The sequence below is a fragment of the Centropristis striata genome, chromosome 11 (genome assembly GCF_030273125.1).
Source record: "Centropristis striata isolate RG_2023a ecotype Rhode Island chromosome 11, C.striata_1.0, whole genome shotgun sequence".
Classification (NCBI taxonomy): domain Eukaryota; kingdom Metazoa; phylum Chordata; class Actinopteri; order Perciformes; family Serranidae; genus Centropristis; species Centropristis striata.
The window spans coordinates 10,910,902-10,930,528 of NC_081527.1; the positions used below are offsets into that span (position 1 = coordinate 10,910,902).

General features: G+C 37.8%; 1 protein-coding gene across 3 annotated transcripts; it reads left to right on the plus strand.

Moving 5' to 3' along the window:
* The first annotated feature begins 3,710 nt into the window (after positions 1-3,710).
* On the plus strand, positions 3,711-15,343 carry b3gnt5b (UDP-GlcNAc:betaGal beta-1,3-N-acetylglucosaminyltransferase 5b). Of its 3 annotated transcripts, XM_059343830.1 has the most exons (3): positions 3,711-3,816; positions 10,119-10,232; positions 13,407-15,343. In XM_059343830.1, the coding sequence occupies exon 3, from the start codon at positions 13,707-13,709 to the stop codon at positions 14,859-14,861; it is 1,155 nt and encodes a 384-aa protein (XP_059199813.1). In that variant the 5' UTR covers positions 3,711-3,816; positions 10,119-10,232; positions 13,407-13,706; the 3' UTR covers positions 14,862-15,343. The 3 variants fall into 3 exon arrangements, with proteins under 3 accessions (XP_059199813.1, XP_059199814.1, XP_059199816.1); XM_059343831.1 differs by lacking the exon at positions 10,119-10,232 and having other exon boundaries at positions 3,749-3,816; XM_059343833.1 differs by lacking the exons at positions 3,711-3,816; positions 10,119-10,232 and adding an exon at positions 6,771-6,788.
* Positions 15,344-19,627: the final 4,284 nt, after the last annotated feature.

The following is a 19,627-nucleotide window of genomic DNA, read 5'->3' on the forward strand; positions in this document are numbered from 1 at the left end:
AATCAGAATATAATAGAAAAGTTAATTTATATCAGTAATTCAATTCAAAAAGTGGAAATAAAACATAATATAGATCCATTACACACACAATGAAACATTTCATGTCTTAATTTATTTAATTTCTTCCAATTATGATTGTGGCTTACATTTAACAAAGACCTAAAATTCAGTGTCTCAAAAAATTCTCAAATAAACGAAAACAAAAGGCTTTATGGTATAAAATAAAAAAAATAACTTGAATTTAAGGGGGGTTAATTGTTATAAAACAAGTTGTCAAGTCTTACAACAGTCCTCTTTTTCAGTTTTTTAAGTACTGGGGAAAAAAACATTTTAGTCATTTTAAACGCTGCAAAGCTTGGAATAACTTAATAATCAAAATATTATTACACAAATATTTTAAGAAGGATACCTCAGGGGGAAATTAAAAGATACTCAATTTATTATAGGATTCAAACAAGTAAAAAATGTGTTGAAATCATCCTTTTTTAAAATGTTTTTACGATAAGTGAAATATAGCCTATCCCAAAATTTTGGCTTTATGTATAATAATAAAATCCCTTTGAACACATAAAATCTCATATTAAAACTTGACATTGTTTCTTACCTACAGAAACCCTTAATCAGTATAAAACAAGTCAAAGAGTCTTACAGCACTCCTCTTTTTCCCCCAAGTATTGGGGAAAAAATGATTTTAGTCATTTTAAATCCTACAAAGCTTTGAGTGATTCATATAACATTTGCCCATAATCAAAATATTATTACACAAATATTTGTTTTGCATAAAAACTCAAAACTATTACTAATATGATGAGGTGGTTAACATTCAAGACTGGAATATGGAGAAAAAAACCCCTCTAAGTCCATTAGAATAAAGGTGTTACAGCAGCAACCTTTTTGAATGTCATTGAGATTATAAAGCACTTAGGAGAGACAAAGTTGATCTGCTTTATTTTTCTCATATTTTCACCAGGTTTCTAATTCTAACGTTGCCTTAAATGTGCTCTGTATCTACCTGCACTGTGGTATGCAGGTGCATCTCAATACATTAGAATATGATGGAAAAATCCATTTCCGGTATTTCATGTCAAATAGCCCCAACAAAGTATTGAGTCATATAGATGGACATACTTTTCAGAGGCCAACATTTCTATATTAAATATACTTTTTAAAAATTGTCTTTTGTTCAATTTCAATTTTTTGAGACACTGAATTTTAGGTCTTCATTAAATGTAAGCCATAATCATTATAATTAGAAGAGATAAAATAAATTAAGACATGAAATGTTTCATTCTGTGTGTAATGGATCTATATAATGTGTTATTTCCACTTTTTGAATTGAATTACTGACATAAATAAACGTTTTCTATGATATTCTAATTCATTGAGATGCACCTGTACTTGAAATTAAAAGTATGCTGTCACTATGGATTTTAAGATGAATATCTGTCAGGGGGAAATCAAAAGATACTCAATTTAATATAGGATACAAACAACTAAAAATAGTGTTGAAATCATCCTTATTTATTTATTTACAATAAGTGAAAAATAGCCTATCCCACAATTGTGGCTTTATGTAAAATAAAAGCCCTTTGAACACATAAAATCTAATATTGAAACTTTCTTACCTACAAAAACCCATAGAGGACTGTTTTTGTGGACGTCCCATTACTGACACACACACACACACACACACACACACTACATCACTTTGACTATGATATCTGTGTTTGGTGATCGTAATATAAAACTAATGTTGTGTCTGAGCCAACAGGTTTCAGGCTTCTTGATTTCCATCTTGCCAAATTTGTCATAGGACAAGTACTACAGCTCTTTTGTTTATTTTCTGGGAAATATCTGGCATACACAATTTGTGTGACAAAAATCCACTGGTGGAATAAGTATTTACATAATTTCTGAAGTATAAGTACAAATGCAAAACTGTGAAAATACACCACTGCAAGTAAAAGCCCTGCATTTAAAACCTTGCTTTAGCATGTATCAGCAAAATAACTTGTACTCACTGTGCAGTAAAATGTTCACTGGCAGTAAGTGTTTTAATATTATATGTGATGCTTTTTGGCTTAATATTACTGCCGTAGAAATTTAAGGACTTACATATTTGACATGTACTGTTGGGTAGTTTAATCTACAGCAATGCCTGTGAGAACCATCTATCTGTCAAAAGTCAACTTTTTATGGTGTCAGAAAAGCAGTTTTGACTTGTGCTTTGCGACAATTTATTTTCCAGTTGATCCTAGAGGGGTTTTAAAGATAGTTCATTTGGGATAATAAGCAGATGAATCTTCTCAACACATAAAGGAACACCTCATCCCTCTGTTTGTTACAAATACAGTCATGGAAAAAATGATTAGACCATTGTTTTCTTCAATTTCTTGTTCATTTTAATGCCTGGTACAACTAAAGGTGCATTGTTTGGACAAATATAATGATAACAACAAAAATAGCGGATAAGAGTTTTATTTTATTTTATTTTATTTTATTTATTTTGTTTGTTTGTTCTTTGTTTCGTAATTCTCTGCTTTTTTTTACATCATGGCCAGGGGACTACAGATGGAAACTAGCCTTCTGGCTAACTCTGGCTTTTTTAACCATGTGTAATCATGTGTTTTATGAAATTGCACTGTCCCCTTTTAAATAAACTAATAATAATAAAATAATAATATAAGACCTGATATCTAGCCATTTTCCATGCTTTTCTTGGTAATAACCAAAAGTATCAAGTAATATTTTTTTCCATGACTGTATATCAGGAGATGCATGGTTTTCACTAGACAGGGTGAAATATTGTAAACTGCAGAAGTATAAAGCAACATAACATTTAAAGACTCGATTAAAGTCAGTTCATTTTTCAGTCGCTACGAATTTCACAAATAAGCATGGGTTCTCACCGGGTACTCCGGCTTCCTCCCACAGTCCAAAAACATGCACTTAGTTTTAATTGATGACTCTAAATTGCCCGTAGGAGTGAATGAGAGTGTGATTGTCTGTCTCTATATGTCTGCCCTGCGATAGTCTGGCGTCCTGTCCAGGGTGTACCCCGCCTCTCGCCCAATGACAGCTGGGATCGGCTCCAGCCCCCGCGACCCGAGTGCGGATAAGCGGTTAATGGTAATGAATGAATGAATGAATTTAATTTAGTTAGAGGCAGGGCCGGTTATTCCTACAGGCCACCAAGGCGGCTGCCTAGGGCGCCAAATTGGCAGGGGGCGCCACAAGCATACATCTTTGTTTTAACAACATTCATTAACGAAACATTTTTTAAAAAGCATGGGCAATTTAAATTTCATTTGTGTTTATTTTTATTGCATTTGTATGTCTACATTTTATTTATTTTCAGTCTTTGCCATTCTTAATTTGATGAAGATCTGTGTTTTTTTTTATTTATTCGTATTTTCAATTCAGTTGTTGGTAAAGTTCCAAAGTTTCGAAAAATAAAAATGTTCTGAGACCATTACCTTGCTTGTAGTTCATGTATCGAATATTAGTGTACAGCATAATACATATAACATAGTGTACCTATATCAGAATGAATACATGGAATGGATGTGGTTCGGGGGGGGGCGCAAAATCTCAATATCGCCTAGGGCAGCCAATGGGCTAGAACCTCCCCTGGTTAGAGGGGACACTCAGAACAGGTGTCGTGTCGTGCCCTTGTTGTGTCAATAGGTGGCGCTAATTAAATGTGACTTTGACCGAATTAGTGGCTACGGGTGCCGCCCTGGCTCAGAAAGCAAATTACTCCTGAAAAGTATCGACGCTATGCGGCCGTTCACTGGCCTCCACAACATCTTCCAGGTAAGTAATGCTGTAACAACACAAAACTTACATGGAAATGTACAGTCGTATGTTTGACTTTGTAGATGCTGTTTGTCAGATATAGTTAAAAGGAAATGCGACGTTAACGGTTTATCATCGCTCGACCGTCTAGACCGGTGTTACGGATTAAAAAGCGACCGTGTTACCTGGCGACTTCAAGCCAAATTCCCTGAAGTCCCAACGGCAGCCGATGAAAAGGGAAGATAATATCATTACCTAGCTACCCTCTTCGTTTAGTCGTTCATTAAAAAGTCTAAATATATTTTTGGAGTTTGTTTGAGTATGCGTGTGTCACGTAGATTAGCTATGCCGCCCTTTTTAACCTAGAGGGTAAAATGCTGTTAACGGTAGAAGCATTCGGCTAAAAATTGCCAGTTGACAAGGTCGCTTTTTAATCCGTAACACCGGTCAAATCAGATGCGATATACAATCCGCCGTACCACTCCCTCACTCATTCACATGTGTTCATCCTCTGGAGCCTGATTCACAAAGCATTATTGAGAAAATAGTGCTTCTTAAGTGCCACTTTTTTCTTAACTTTGAAAACAAAACATTTAAACAAAATTTAAGCAGATTTGGTATTCATGAAGAAATTCTTATCCTTTCTTTAGTTGTTTTCTATACTTTCTTCTTATTTTTTTTCCTAAGATAGAAGTTGAGAACAAATGAGATTCATGAAAACAAAGTTCTTAGGTTTCTTCTCATACCTCTTCACAACTTTAAGAGAAGCCCTCACCAGTCTTAAAACAGATACACTGAAAACGTTTGTCTTGATTTGTATTTACTTGTTCACTGAAGTTGGTCAGGGTAGTTTTTTTGTGTGAATGTATCATATAAAGCTTATTTTGGCAGTTAATTGAAATGTCCTTTCAGTCTGTGTGACATGTAGACCTATTTCTAGATTACACTACAATGTACCCTTAGTAAATCACGGAGGCAGTTGTTGTATTTGATACTAGGGCTACTTAATTAATCACTATGAACATATTATTTAAGTAGGCCAAGTTACTGAAACCATGCAAGTAATCTTAAATTAAAAATCTAAGAACGTCCTACGTGAGAAAACTAAGAAGTTCCTAAGACATACAATTCTTAAGAAAAAAAATGGTGAATAGCATTTAAGAACATTCTTGGGAACATCCTATTGTTTTTCTTAAGTTTTATCTTAAGAACACTTTTGTGAATCCGGCCCCTGGAGTCTCCAAAAGTGCCAAAGCATGACTTCTTCATGACATCCAGACTAGAAAACAAAGCAGCGTGGAGCCCTACTGTAAATTTACCTCTAAAGTTCTGGCTGTAAACTCCATGAGGCCAGTTTCAGTTTGATGATGATATACCAAGAAAAACTGGAGACAAGGTCAAATATATTTTGTATAAAATAATAGAACTGAATGTAACCCTCTTATGTTATATTTGCAACCTTTGTTCACATTTGCAACATTTCAAATTCTTTATTGAGCATGATAGTGTTTTGAAAGTAAAAAAAAAAAAGACACAAAATGACCAAAAAATACACAAAATTACTAATTTAAAAAAAAGACACAAAATGACCAAAGACACCATAAAGACACAAAATGACTAAAAAATACACAAAATGACCAAAATTGTTACGCTAAACAAGACACAAATAAAATAGAGTCACACTAAAATAAAAACCAGAGTTGGATGACAGGATCACAAACAATCACAAGATCACATTTATGTTGGTTTATCTTTGTTTCTTTTTGGTTCCAAATGTTGATCCAGTAAGTCAGAATAAAAAAAAAATTATTAGGTCATATATAGGTGAGGTTGTGCTGAAAAAAATATACCAACATGGCATTTAAACATTTTTAAGTGGTGTTTACAGGCAGGATGAAAATGATTCAGAAATGGACAAAATAGCCCAAGACTTCATAGAGTTAAGCATGTACTCACTAAATAGGCAACTGTGGCACAGTGTCAATTGTATGTTTAGGGTTAGTCAGTTGATTGCCATTTTAATAAATAACAATTAAAAACAAAATAAATAGCTAACAATATTTCTACAATCCTCATTTTCTACATTATAAGTCTGTTAAAAAATCTTACATGGGAACTGATAGCAACATATGCCAGTATGTCATGTAATATATGTAATCAGCAATTTCAAAATTCATCTCAATAACCTCTACCCGGGAATAAGAGGAATCCTATGTTACATAGTCTGACATTGAGCTTAATAAAAATTTAAAAAATAAATGGAATTCCATGCTGAAAAGACTGTAACTTTGGAAAATACCCAGCTGATTTGACTCTTCTGATTAACTTAAAAATGTGCTTTTACACAGAAGAGTTGTGATTGTGATCCCCCTCTCTTATTGTACAAAAAATGTGCATTGTAAACAAATGCATAGTGCTTCAAATTCAGATTACAATTTACAAAAAAAGTATCAGTTTGAACCGGTTTGAACATTGAATATATTGTCTTCTAAACCTAAGCCATTCTAATGGTAATGATCAACTGGAAGGAAGTTCTGCCTATCATGGCTGTTTTTCTGCGTGCCTGTGAGTTTGTGTGCACACAAGCTTGACATACCTCTTTTTTTACACTTTTCCTGAGACGTCCCATGAGGCATTAGTCATGTGCTCAGCAGGATCTGACTGTCTTCTACTGTAGTCTCCTACATCTGTGACCTCCTGACAAGCATTTCTTCTAATCAGGTCACTCAGTGTATTTTTAGATATTCATCTAGTGTACCAGTTGGTTGCCAAACTCTCTCTCTCTCTCTCTCTCTCTCTCTCTCTCTCTCTCTCTCTCTCTCTCTCTATCTCTCTCGCTGAAATTCTCAGTAGCTGCGTTGAAAGAGGTTTGACTGTTTGGAGGCTGCTTGTTTGTCCAAGAACGATTTCTTTCTTCACCAGTTTGAGCAAGTTGAATTCAATTCGACAGCTAGGAGAATCTTAGTTTAGGCGGATGTATGTGTACAGAGGTATATAGAATAACTAAAAGTAAAATAAAATGATTATGCTAATACAAAACATATCAAATGTGATTAAATCAGGTGTCAGATCTCTGCACTGAATGGAAGATAAGTGGAGATGAACCACCACGTTTTCACACACTGAGCTACTTCTGTCTTTACAAACATGCTGACAAATCTGTAACCACATTAGGACATGTAAATGCAGTATCATGACTTAGCAATGTTCTGGTAAAACAAGAATATGGATAAATGTCAGTGTGTGTGTATAAAGCCAAAAACATCCCTAAGTGAATCAAATGCAAAATTAGGTTTCAGGCAGGCAGTGGTAGGAAAAGCATCATCTTAAAGGGAGATGGCAAAATGTCTAGAAGTGACAATTGTGAATGAACATTTCTATAATTTTTTAAACATATACGCATACAATAAATGAAGACACAACAAAAGATTACAATGCACTACAAAGTATATGACTATCGGTTTAAGCAAGAAACAAAGAAGGAAAGCTACTTTAAAAGCAATGACTTATGATCAATAAGATTAGCATTCAAACCAGGAATTGTCCCAACGGTATTAACAAGGTCAACTTAACATTACATAATTAATTATCAGCAATTACCAGAAGCACTTTATTTTAAAAGTCCCATAATGGCCTAAATTATCCAGGAAGGGAACTAATATGTAACTGTAAATTATGACTTCAGTTCCTGTAAATGATGTACAAATACTAACTAGGATGTTCTTTTTTTTCTTTTTCTTTTTTAACCAAATCTAGATCAGTGGTTTTGGTGAAACTGCAGCCTTTTTTGTGTAATGACGTGTGCATTATTTTTAGAGTGCTACCAGTAGCAGGCAAGTAGGGTTGCAAATTTCAGGGAATTTTCAAAGTTTGAAACTTTCCATGCGAATTAACAAGAATTCATGGGAATAAATGGGAATAAGCCGGGAATTTCACAAAATTGAAAGGTGGCCCTTAACAGGGAACTTAAATGTAGTTGGGGAAAATATATTTTTGCTGAATTTTGACTAAAACAACCAGATTTCATACAAGGTCACATGAATATCTGCTATTCCTCAATCACATGCACACAGCACACTGTTCAATAAAATAATTAAAACTTGATAAAGTTCTACTTACAAAAAATTGTTGAAATGTCATTTTTATTTTGAATATTTCCAAAATTCGCCATCTTAACTTAGAAACCCGGAAATGTTCCACCCCTTTGCAACCCTACAGGCATGTGGCACATTTCGTACAGGAAATTATTTTGAAATTACAGGACTCATCCTCATGATCCAGTAATAGAATCAATACGGACAGGTCCCTCCATTTTATTAGCTGGCCCAGTACCGCCTGCAGCAGACATCCATCTTTACTTGAACCCCATGGTCAGATAAGGATCATGTTTTTATCACATGAATAACTGTTGTAATGTAAACACACTGATGAATAGGTTACCTGTTGAAGCTCATTGTTAAGTAATGGTCACCCTTCTATTTAACTTGCAAATCAGCAGCTAATGCCTAAGATTGCAACGATATTTAAATGTCTTTTGCATATCAAACATAAGAACCAAGACATTGACCTTTCTGCACAGAATTTTGTGTTTGGTATTTCCACATATGTAACTGTATACTTCTACTCCACTACATTTACCTGACAGCTTTAGTTACTTTTCAGGTCAAAATTTAACATAAATAATAATAATTCAATAATATATTTAGAATAAATATAACAATCTGAGTTGGTCCATTCTACATAGTGTGCACTTTTAATTTCCATGTGTCGAATTAGTACTTTTACCTAAGTAAGGGATCTGAATACTTTTCCACCGCTGGTTGAAGACTTACTTTATTAATCCACGAGTGGAAAGTCCAAGTCACCCCCAAGCAATATCGACGCATATCAGACAACATATATACACTGATACCAGGAGATATCAGTATGTCTGTGATTGGCCAACACTGGCTGATAATATGACAGATCAGTCAGGCTTTATGGTTTGTGTCTCTTTGTGGTAACTTTGCGTCTCTTTGTGGTAATTCTGCGTCTCTTTGTGGTAATTTTGTATCTCTGGTAACTTTGTGTCTCTTTGTGGCATCTTTGTGGTAACTTTGTGTCTCTTTGTGGTAATTTTGTATCTGGTAACTTTGTGTCTCTTTGTGGCATCTTTGTGGTAACTTTGTGTCTCTTTGTGGTAACTTTGTGTCTCTTTGTGGTAATTTTGTGTCTCTTTGTGGTAATTTTGTGTCTCTTTGTGGTAACTTTGTGTCTCTTTTTGGTAACTTTGTGTCTCTTTGTGGTAACTTTGTGTCTCTTTGTGGTAACTTTGTGTCTCTTTGTGGTAACTTTGTGTCTCTTTGTGGTAACTTTGTGTCTCTTTGTGGTAATTTTGTGTCTCTTTGTGGTAACTTTGTGTCTCTTTGTGGTAATTTTGTGTCTCTTTGTGGTAACTTTGTGTCTCTTTGTGGTAACTTTGTGTCTCTTTGTGGTAACTTTGTGTCTCTTTGTGGTAATTTTGTGTCTCTTTGTGGTAACTTTGTGTCTCTTTGTGGTAATTTTGTGTCTCTTTGTGGTAACTTTGTGTCTCTTTGTGGTAATTTTGTGTCTCTTTGTGGTAACTTTGTGTCTCTTTGTGGTAACTTTGTGTCTCTTTTTTGGTAATTGTGCGTCTCTTTGTGGTAATTTGCATCTCTTTGGGGATAGTAAGTTCTTTTGTGTCTTTTTTTTAGACATTTGTGCGGCTTTGTTTGTTTTTGTGTCTTTTTTAGTCATTCTCTGTGTCTTTGTGGTAGTTTAGCATTTCCTCCTGGTTTGTAAATGTCTGTTCGGAGGACAGGTGAGGGACATTGGGACCCAGACACTTTGTGTCCTGTAGACCTGTTAAGTAATCCATCAGTGATCACTTTAGCAGACTGATTTAATTCAGCAGACTATATTCAGAGAGTGAAATAATATATTCAGCCCTTTGAATTATTTTAATGGAATTGGAAAGAAAACACACAAATATAAAAATTACTTGGAACCAGATCAAACCAAAATGTTGTAGAATCGGTCACCCCTAGAGGGCAGGTCTTCCTCTCATCATCTCCTACACCCTCTCTCTCTGTACAACCACCCACACAGGGCTCATAGACCACCCCCACACTGACAGAGGAGAGGGAGGGTGGGAGGGGATAGAGAAGAACCAAGGCAACCGGCACATTTACAAGTAACTTACAGTCTACAGACACACAGGGCAAAGGAAGGATCAGAGAACCTCACACCCAGATAATATCACACAGGAGGGTTTGACTGTTTAACCAAGGATTTTTTATTTCCTCTTCTGTCATCTTAAGGAAAAGTAAACTTCAAGCAGGGAGGAGGATCTGTGAAGCAGAGGACAAGACTCAGTGGGAAAGGGAGACTGTTGCTTGGATTCAAACACTTTCTTTCTTCTTTTTTTTTTACCGGTGAGTGTTTGAGTAATCAATTTGAGTGATGGTATGATTCTCCCTCCCTCCTTCTGTGTGTTTAAAATCTATTTATACGAATGGTGACTTTGGAAATATGCCGGTTCAATTTCACAGCGCTTGTTTTAGATGCCGCTAAGACAGAGGGGTGAGGATCAACACTTGGTGTTTGATCAGTGTAGTAGAGTGTGATTGACAGTAACCAGGACATGACGGTAGCAACGCCTTCAGTCAATAATCTCATATGAATTCTGAATAACTACTTGTCACCTTTGTGCACTGAAGCAATTGTCAGACCACAGAACACACAATAAAAATTATATTTATCTCAGGAAAACTAAAGATTCTTTTTTTAAAAAGAGGGTTAAAACAAAGTATTACAGACTATCACACTAAAGGCTCTTCTGCTTGAGCACAGTCACATTGTTGCCTGATGACACTTTGCACCTTTCACATGAGCTCTGACTAACAGGCGCGTTAATCAGACAATTCAATCCGCTATCTTGCCTTGTTGGTTTTTCAGTTGAGTGATCAAGATAGTTCCGTCTGGTATTTTGTGCGTTTTTGCAAATTTTCAGGAAGTTAGCTCATCTATCTCAGAGTTCATTTGCAAAAATATATTTCTGTTTTTAAACATTTCCCCTTTTTATGCGCTCAAGAAAAAGTCAAGCCGGTTTAATTGTTTGGCATTTTGTCTATTCTGTAAAGAATTAATGAAAATATGGCGTTTATATGTTTATAAAGGCACCAGGCAACAAAAAAAGGCATGTTTTCGACCTGGACAGCTGGATATATAGTGTTCCCCCAAGGACCAGTACACACAAATAAAATACAAACATCTCATGCACTTTAGTTGGTACCTAGCAATGTAGACAGTTTTGAGATATTTGTGTCAAGTGTCTCTGCCACTATGTTAACACAAAGAAGGAGAATGAAACTTGCAGTGCGTATAGTGTTCAAAATTCAACAGCAACCTGTTTTTCCGGAACCAGTGTCTCTTGTTACTACCTGTAGTCGAATTTTCTTTGCAACGACTTTCTACTGAAGGAAGCAAAGTTTCAGTTTTATGCATGTTCTAAGCTCAGAGGCCGATATCTCAAAACACACACACCCAACCACACTGCATGATTAGATAACATGAGAGATGTTCACCGTAAACATCGCTCTAAGGATCCGGCATGACCTGCTGTCTTGCCCTGTTATGTTGCCCCTTATATTCCTATATGCATTCATAGGTCATAGTCCAGCACATATGTGTGCTTATCTGCATTCTGGCTATTAAAAAGTTATCGGCTTTGGTTAAATCATTGACAGCAGTAGTCATTTAGGCTGTAAACTAAGGTATAGGTGTAATCTGCAAATGGACTACAGAACAAAGACTGTGGCTTAACAGTTAGTGTTTCTGTGAGGAGGCAAGAGGCTGATGTGAACCAGAGGTGAGCCAGAGTTTCTCATTATCAGGCAGAGAGAAAAACAGAGCCATTCTGAGCCAGTGACCCCATTAGACACAGGCCATCCAATGATGTTTAAAAAGCTCTCGGGGTGCGGTGGGAGTCCCAGGCCCCGGGCCCATCATGATCCCCCCTCGCTTTTAGCCCAAGCCCGGCCGGAAGCAGGCTATTCTCGTCCCGCATTGTGCTGCCGAACCATTCTGACGTCGTCCATTGTATCCCAATGCTTTCCATGACTCTCAGCGATTTCAGTGGGTCTGCGCCTTAAACCCCTCCATTATGAGCTGGCTTGCATTGCCAAATTTGCTGCGTTGGCTTTTGTATTCAGTCGACCCTGTCCCTTTCACCCCGCCTGCTAACTTTTGACTTTTCAGCTAACGTTATTGCTCTTGCACAGAAACACTGAATGCATGCGGGTGTGGCCAAAGTTTAGCGTAGCTTCAGTTGTTCTGCTGCTGAAACAATGTCACTGTCGAGTCCTTTTTACTGGAATAAACATGCGCTATGAGGTGATTAATAGCTTAAAATGATGGCAAATAATCTATTTATGGTCATTACCAAATTCTGCATGAGTCAGCATGTCATGGAAAAATACATGGTGGTGAGGACATTAGAGCTCAGATGAAAAAACATTTCTGCAACAAACAATTAAAAATTATTTATTTCATTCTAAAGAGTCAGCTTTTTCAAAAACCAACATGGCTCAGTTCAGAATTTTGTTCAAAACAAAACTTTTCACCTCTTCTCTAAAATGATTTTGACATCAGATGATTTGCTACCACTAGACTTCATAGTGATGTTTGTTCAAACGGAGAGACCTATCACTGGATTTAGATTAAAGGATCTGACTGCAGTAAATGCAGAAAAATCTAACATCTGTCATTAAAGGAATGTATAAAAATAAGTAATGTCTTCTAATTAAAATCTGACTTTTACAGAGAGATTTTTAGCTTTGAGTTCATCTCATCTTTTGGGGGGAAACTTTGAGTTAAAGTTGTCTTTAAATGTCTTGATTCAGTCCAAAACCCAAAAATATTCACTTTAATTTGATATAAAAGAGAGACAAGCATTAAATCTCCAGTCGAGAGGCTGAAAACAGAATTTTCTCCATGAAGAATCATTTGAACAATTAACCGATTATCAAAGTAGTTGCAGATTGTTTTTTCAATCCACTATTGTTGCAGCTTTACTACAGAGCTGACAACACAATTAACCTGCTTAAAACACAACAAAGTCAACTGCACAGTCATCCATATGCATCACATCCACAGCTGCAGCTGATTTCCACATGGATGTTTCTGGCAGTTAGTAGAATCAGTGGGCTCAGCTTCATTTGTTGTTTTGTTTTGTTTTTTAGCTTGCCTTGCAGTGCACGTTTGTTTCTCCTATATGTTCATTGCATTGCTTGTTTTTTGTGCAAATAAAACCTCAAATCTTCTCATTTTGTTAAGATTACTTGGTGCAAGCTATTTTTTAGAACATTTTTAACAAATTGTGGGGACATAATCTGCCGTTTCATGTTGGGTCACTGTTGCCCAACATCTTAGAACAGAAAAAATGGTTCCAGATACGGAAGATATATATTGGTCAGCGGACATTGAGAAAATGTGGTATTTTAACATTTTTACTTCCTCCTTTTGAAACCAAAGGAAGCAAAGTAACACTTATAATTGTAGTATTCCTCAAACTGTGCCCCAGCAGTAAGTGTGCTCTGTCTTCTCAGTACTCTAGGACCACGGTTTCATGGCTGCAAGATGAATCTCCAGCTGTTGGCTGACTGTGTGCGTGATTCTGCGGCGACTAGAGGACGTTTCCCAGCAGACCCAGTGACTCCCGCCGCTGCCTATGCCTCCTGCTGAATGTGGACCACCTAGGATGGAAGACCCACCAAATGCTGCTCTGAGGCACCGGAACAACACTCTCGCCCTCCACAACCTCAACCACCTCGCCTCCTCCTTCGCACAGACAACCAGCTGCTTCACCGCCAACCAGACGGGGGCCACCGGGTGACAAGATTTCCAGGATGTTTGTGAATTTCCGCCGGATACGAAAATGCCAGTGTGTGCAGCTGATGACCACCTGCCTGGTGCTGTCGGTGGTGATGGTTTGCTGGGAGCAGCTGGACAACAGCGTCGTCAGCCACGTCAAGTCCTACTCCTACCGCTACCTGGTCAACCGCTTTACCTACATCAACAAGAGCCTCACCATTCCTCGTGAGCAGGCTAGAAGCTTCAGCAACTTCCGCTACCTGCTGGATCACCCGGACAAGTGCGCCGGCGAGGACGTCCTCCTCCTCCTCTTCGTCAAGACGTCCCCGGAGAACATTGAGAGGCGAAACGCCATCAGATCCACCTGGGGCAATGAGACCTACATCCAGAACGCCCTGGGAGTGACAGTCAAGGTGGTGTTCGCCTTAGGGGCGCCTCAGCCCAGAAAGGAGTCCTCACGGAGCAGGAGGGGCGGGGTTCAGGAGAGGCTTATCAATGAGGACCGCATCCACGGCGATCTGATCCAACAAGACTTTTTGGACTCCTTCCACAACCTGACCCTGAAGCTGATCCTGCAGTTCCACTGGATGCACAGCCGCTGTGCACACGCTCGCTTCCTCATGACCGCGGACGACGACATCTTCGTCCACATGCCCAACCTGGTGAGCTACCTCCAGGACGTGAGCAGCAGGGGCGCCACCGACTTCTGGGTGGGCCGAGTGCACAGGGGGGCGCCGCCGATCCGAAGCAAAGACAGCAAGTACTACGTGCCCTTCGAGATGTACCAGTGGTTGTCGTACCCCGACTACACCGCCGGGGCCGGGTACGTCGTCTCCAGGGACGTGGCGGACAAAATCTACCAAGCCACGATGACCCTGAACGCCTCTCTTTACATAGACGACGTGTTCATGGGCATCTGCGCCAACGCTGTTGGCGTGTCACCACAGGAGCACGCCTATTTCTCAGGTGAGGGCAAAGCGCCGTATCACTTGTGCATCTACGACCAGATGATGACCTCACACGGCCACGTGGAGGACATTCACGACCTGTGGAAGGCGGCGACACACCCGCAGGTGAAGCAGAAGACCTCTGGACTCACAGGGAGGCTTTACTGCACAGCCGTGAAAATAGCTCTACTCTGTCAACCATACTATTTTAACACCTACCCTTGCAAAGCAGCATTTTTGTAGTACATCAGGTTTGTGTGTGTGTGACGAGGGAGTGTGTCATAGGTTATAATGAAAGGAGGATCATGTCAATATTACCTCAGTCCTTTCAGTCGGACACCCATGTTAAAACAAAGGAGTGAATGTTCTGTGTTTCCAGAGTCCAGACATTTCATGTTCGTCACTGTTAATGATGTTATAACACTGGCTTTGCATTGACAGCAGAATGTGTTCAAATAGGTCCTGAAAAGATTCTGTTTACATGTCGTCCCAACTCGAACCCATCATGCTCACAAATGGAGGTTTTAATTGATCAACTAATTTATTCTTCATCTCAGCCAGTTGATTAAGAAAGTACTTCCACTGCTGTTGCCACAACTTTGTAACCCCAACATTTTTTTTTCTCCCACTGGCATTTACCGGTTTCATTACCTTGACAGTAAATTGCAGAAGTAACACATCTTGGTGATCCTGATGTGTAATAAAAATATACGCAGGTCAGTGATGTGTCAGATCTAAAAATGTCTCTGTGTCATGAAGTGCAAAATTCCTCACAGTGAAGTAGAATAGATGTGTAACTGGGGAGACTTTTCAAACAGTTTCTGTGCTGGAAATAATGGTGATGTTATGATGAGCAACAAAGTGTGGGCTATAAAAATTGAATATTTTCTTGTTATGAGCGCTTTCTTTTTGTAATTAAATTTGTGGACAAAAAAGGTTTTCTAATGAAATAAATCTACCAAGTGAACGTCAAAGTGTTTTTTATTATTCGTAGAGGTGGTAGTCATCAGAAATGGCAGTTTGTTGACCTGGAAACATGAGGTCAGGAAACGGTTGTTGGGAAACAGCAATGATTGACTGCGCAACTCTGTGCAACTGTTTCATTACAACTTTAAGGACACCAGAAACTCACAACAACCATTGCATTACTTTGGCTAAAAAATTACAACAAGGAACCAATTAATGCAATTAGGTGTGACTGGAATTTGTTACAATTATGCAGTGAATCATGGTGCGTTCACTTGCTCCTCAGATGGTTCAGACTTTGTAGGACTTTCAGGACACGTTTATTCCCCTAAAATCACTAAAATATTGCATAACAATTAACATCTATGATGTAATACAATACGTTATGTGAACAAAAAAATACAAATACAGCCATGGAAAAATTATTAAACCATAGCCATATTCCATGGTTTTCTTGATAATAACCAAAATCATCAAGAAAACCATGAAAAATGTCTAGATATCAGCTCTTAAATGAAACTCTTATCAGCTATTTTTGTTGTCATATTTGTCCAAACAAATGGACCTTTAGTTGAATCAGGCATTAAAATGAAAAGAAACTGAAGAAAACAAGGGTGGTCTAATAATTTTTCCCATGACTATATCATAAAAAAGTGACTCCAAAATATCAAATTACTATTTATTTCTAATAATTCAATAAGACATTAACGTCATAAAGGCAAGGCAAGTTTATTTGTAAAGCACAATTCAACACAAGGTAATTCAAAGTGCTTTATGTAAACATTAAAACAGCAAGACACAATTGAAAACAGTAAAAACAGTCAATTAAAACATGGAAATAGAAATAAGATACAGCAGGATAAGAAAAGAGATAAAATAACTAAAAGCACAAGTCAAACATTGCATAGTTAAAAAGTAAGGGCAGTAGAGTAGAGCAGATAAGTGTTAAAGTTAAGAGTACGCTGCAGTAAACAATAGTGGAGTGCATAAAGATGGAGTTTCCCCTGACACCTAAAGGTAATGATTGTGATCAGTCATGACTAAAGCTTTCACCACTGTCCACATCCTGTAGTTAACCCTATGTACCTTGCAGTGGTAAGACGCCACTGTGTGTAAGACGCCACGTACTACAAGAATCAATGTGTTTGCCCTTCCTCTCCATAGCAACAGTTTGCAGAGCGGATGGAGTTGTTGCACAGGGCTCATTAGAGTACAAGTGAAAACATCGTGCAAGAAAGTACTCCACAGTGTACGGCCAAAACACATCTTCACAAGTGAAGGGATGGACTCTGCCAGAGCGTGTGTGCTGGAATACTGCTCACTGTGACTTTGATGTAGTTTTCCATCTGACATGTGATCCGTTGAGCCAAAAATACCCCCGGCATCGGCCAGAAAAATCGTCCTAGGGGTGTCTGATCCACGGAGGCATCTGGCCACGCTACTTTCAGTAATAACTGAGGCTGGTCCCTGTCAGGGCTCAACAGACAGCAGATAAATGTCATAAACCTTCAGAAAAATAAAACTGGTGGTCATTTTTCGTGTAAATGAAAAGCCAGGGGGGGAAACCGAACATGAATTACCATTTCAGACTGCTGCAACAGCCAGTTTTCCTCTGGAAATATTTATTTAATACCAAATCTCATCATGGCTAATATCCGCTTTTCTTCCAATATCACTAAGTAAACGTTTCCACTTTAAGGTCACGGAAACATCGCTCCCGCCTCACTTCTTCTCGACTTGTTGTAAATTGTCAATATGTTTATTTATGGCACCTCATCCTGAAATGTGATGTTGCCTGGATTAGCTGTTCTCCAAACAGCTGCTCTGTTTCCAAGGCAACACATAAAGAAGAATAATTCACACAAAGGATGTAGACGGGCCCAAAAATACAAACAGCTGCCTATATCTGTTCACTAAACGGCTGAAACTCACTGTGGGCTGGTGTCAACCCTTGAGTCGTCTTAGGGGCCAAAAATGACCCGCCACCTGTTTGACAGCAGAGGAAACCCCCTTTAAGATCTCTTTTCAACTTGAAATTCGATGACTTTTCCTAGAATGACCCCAACATGAGAAAAAGAAAAAGATTACCTTTGTTCATATTTCCATGAAAGCTGTACACCAACAGGGTACAAATCTTGTTTTAGGGGTCATTTTTGACCACAAAAAAAACATAAAAACCAAGCATGCATGGACGCACATACACATGTATGCTTGGTAGGAAAATATGTTTACACCTGTGCAGTACCTTAAGCAATAAAAATAATACAAATAAACCCCTTCTTTAGAAAAACAGTAAACAAATTATGACAGGTGTGTTGTAATTGAAACAAGTGGATTACATTGATTAAATCAAGTTTTTCTGCACTGTGAAGAGGGAAAACACACACACACACACTCACACACATATATATATATACAGTAGTAAATTCATGACCTCACTCATGGTGTTGGGCCTATTTATCACATACCAGGGATCATGGATCAGTTTGCATATGTCAAAATACTTGAAGAGGTCATGTTGCCTTATGCTGAAGAGGACATGCCCTTGAAATGGGTGTTTCAACAAGACAATGACCCCAAACATACTAGTAAACCAGCAAAATATTGGTTCCAAACCAACAACATTGACGTTATGGAGTGGCCAGCCCAATCCCTGGACCTTAATCCAACTGAGAATTTGTGAGGTGACATCAAAAATGCTGTTTCTGAAGCAAAACCAAGAAATGTAAATGAATTGTGGAATGTTGTTAGAGAATCTTGGAGTGGAATAACAGCTGAAAGGGGCCACAAGTTGGTTGACTCCATGCCACACAGATGTGAAGCAGTTATAAAAAAAAAAACTGTGGTCATACAACTGAATATTAGTTTAGTGATTCACAGGATTGCTTTTGAAAGTTTGCACAAAATGGTTTGTAAAGTCAACGGCAGACACTGCTATATTTTTGAACACACCCCTTTCAACTGATTGCCCAATTGCACAGCCTGAAGTGCATGCATATCACGAATGCTGGGTCTTGTTGGTTTTCTTTAAGGGGTTTAGTGAAGGTGGGTGATTTTTAACCCTTAGGACAAGTGGTGTATACATAAAAGGTAAGACAACAAAGGTTAAGGTAAAGTGGATCTGATGTCATAAACAATATATGCTGTTTCTTCTTTTACCTAAAAGACAGAGACAGGTTAATTATTTTTAGATTTACTATGAGTGATTATTAGTGAGAGCTGGTCCATGAAGAGCCAGCTGTTGGCTTTGGTTCTCAAAACAATGAGGCTCATCTTTCACTTCCAAACAGGTGCCTCTGCAAAATAATAGTGTAGACAAGGTTGACATGCCACATGCATGAAGTGCACCTACTGAGCCATATGGTAACAAAAAACAATAGCTCATCTATTTTAAAAAAAGACTTCAAAGTGTTACAATGTTTACATGAATTTTCTAAAAAGGCACAAAAGCAACTATATGGAAGTTCATCTTTGTTTTGATTGTAGTGACCCCTGTGGACAAAAGTGGTAATGCTTCCATGAGGAAATTGTAGATCAGGTTTAGATAAACAAGAATAATTAAATAACAATAATTCATGGAAAGATGTTTAAAAAATGTATTCCAACTTTATGAGCAACAGTGCATTTTAATAATCCTGTTCTGTTGTGGGTCAAATTGACCCATTTTAAAGTTAAAAAATCTAAGTATTTCTTTATAAAAATAAAAAATAAATGTCATGTAAAACTATTGTATTGTATATGTAAGTCTTTCCATAAAAAAAGTTTTAACATGCATTTTTTAAATGAAAAACAAGTGAATTATCATTGATCTGTGAGAGGTAAAGAACACCATAGCACTAAATATTGATTGAAATGGTTAGTAATGGAGTTATTAATGAAATATAAACAATGTTTATTGGGAGTTTTTAGTTTCTGACACTTTTGGATAATTAAACATGCCCCGGTTCAAATTGACCCATGAACATCATTGCTGTTCCTGAGAAACAAACATAACAGGAGGGTTAAAGTACTCCTTAAACAACTTTAATCTATAAAATGACTAT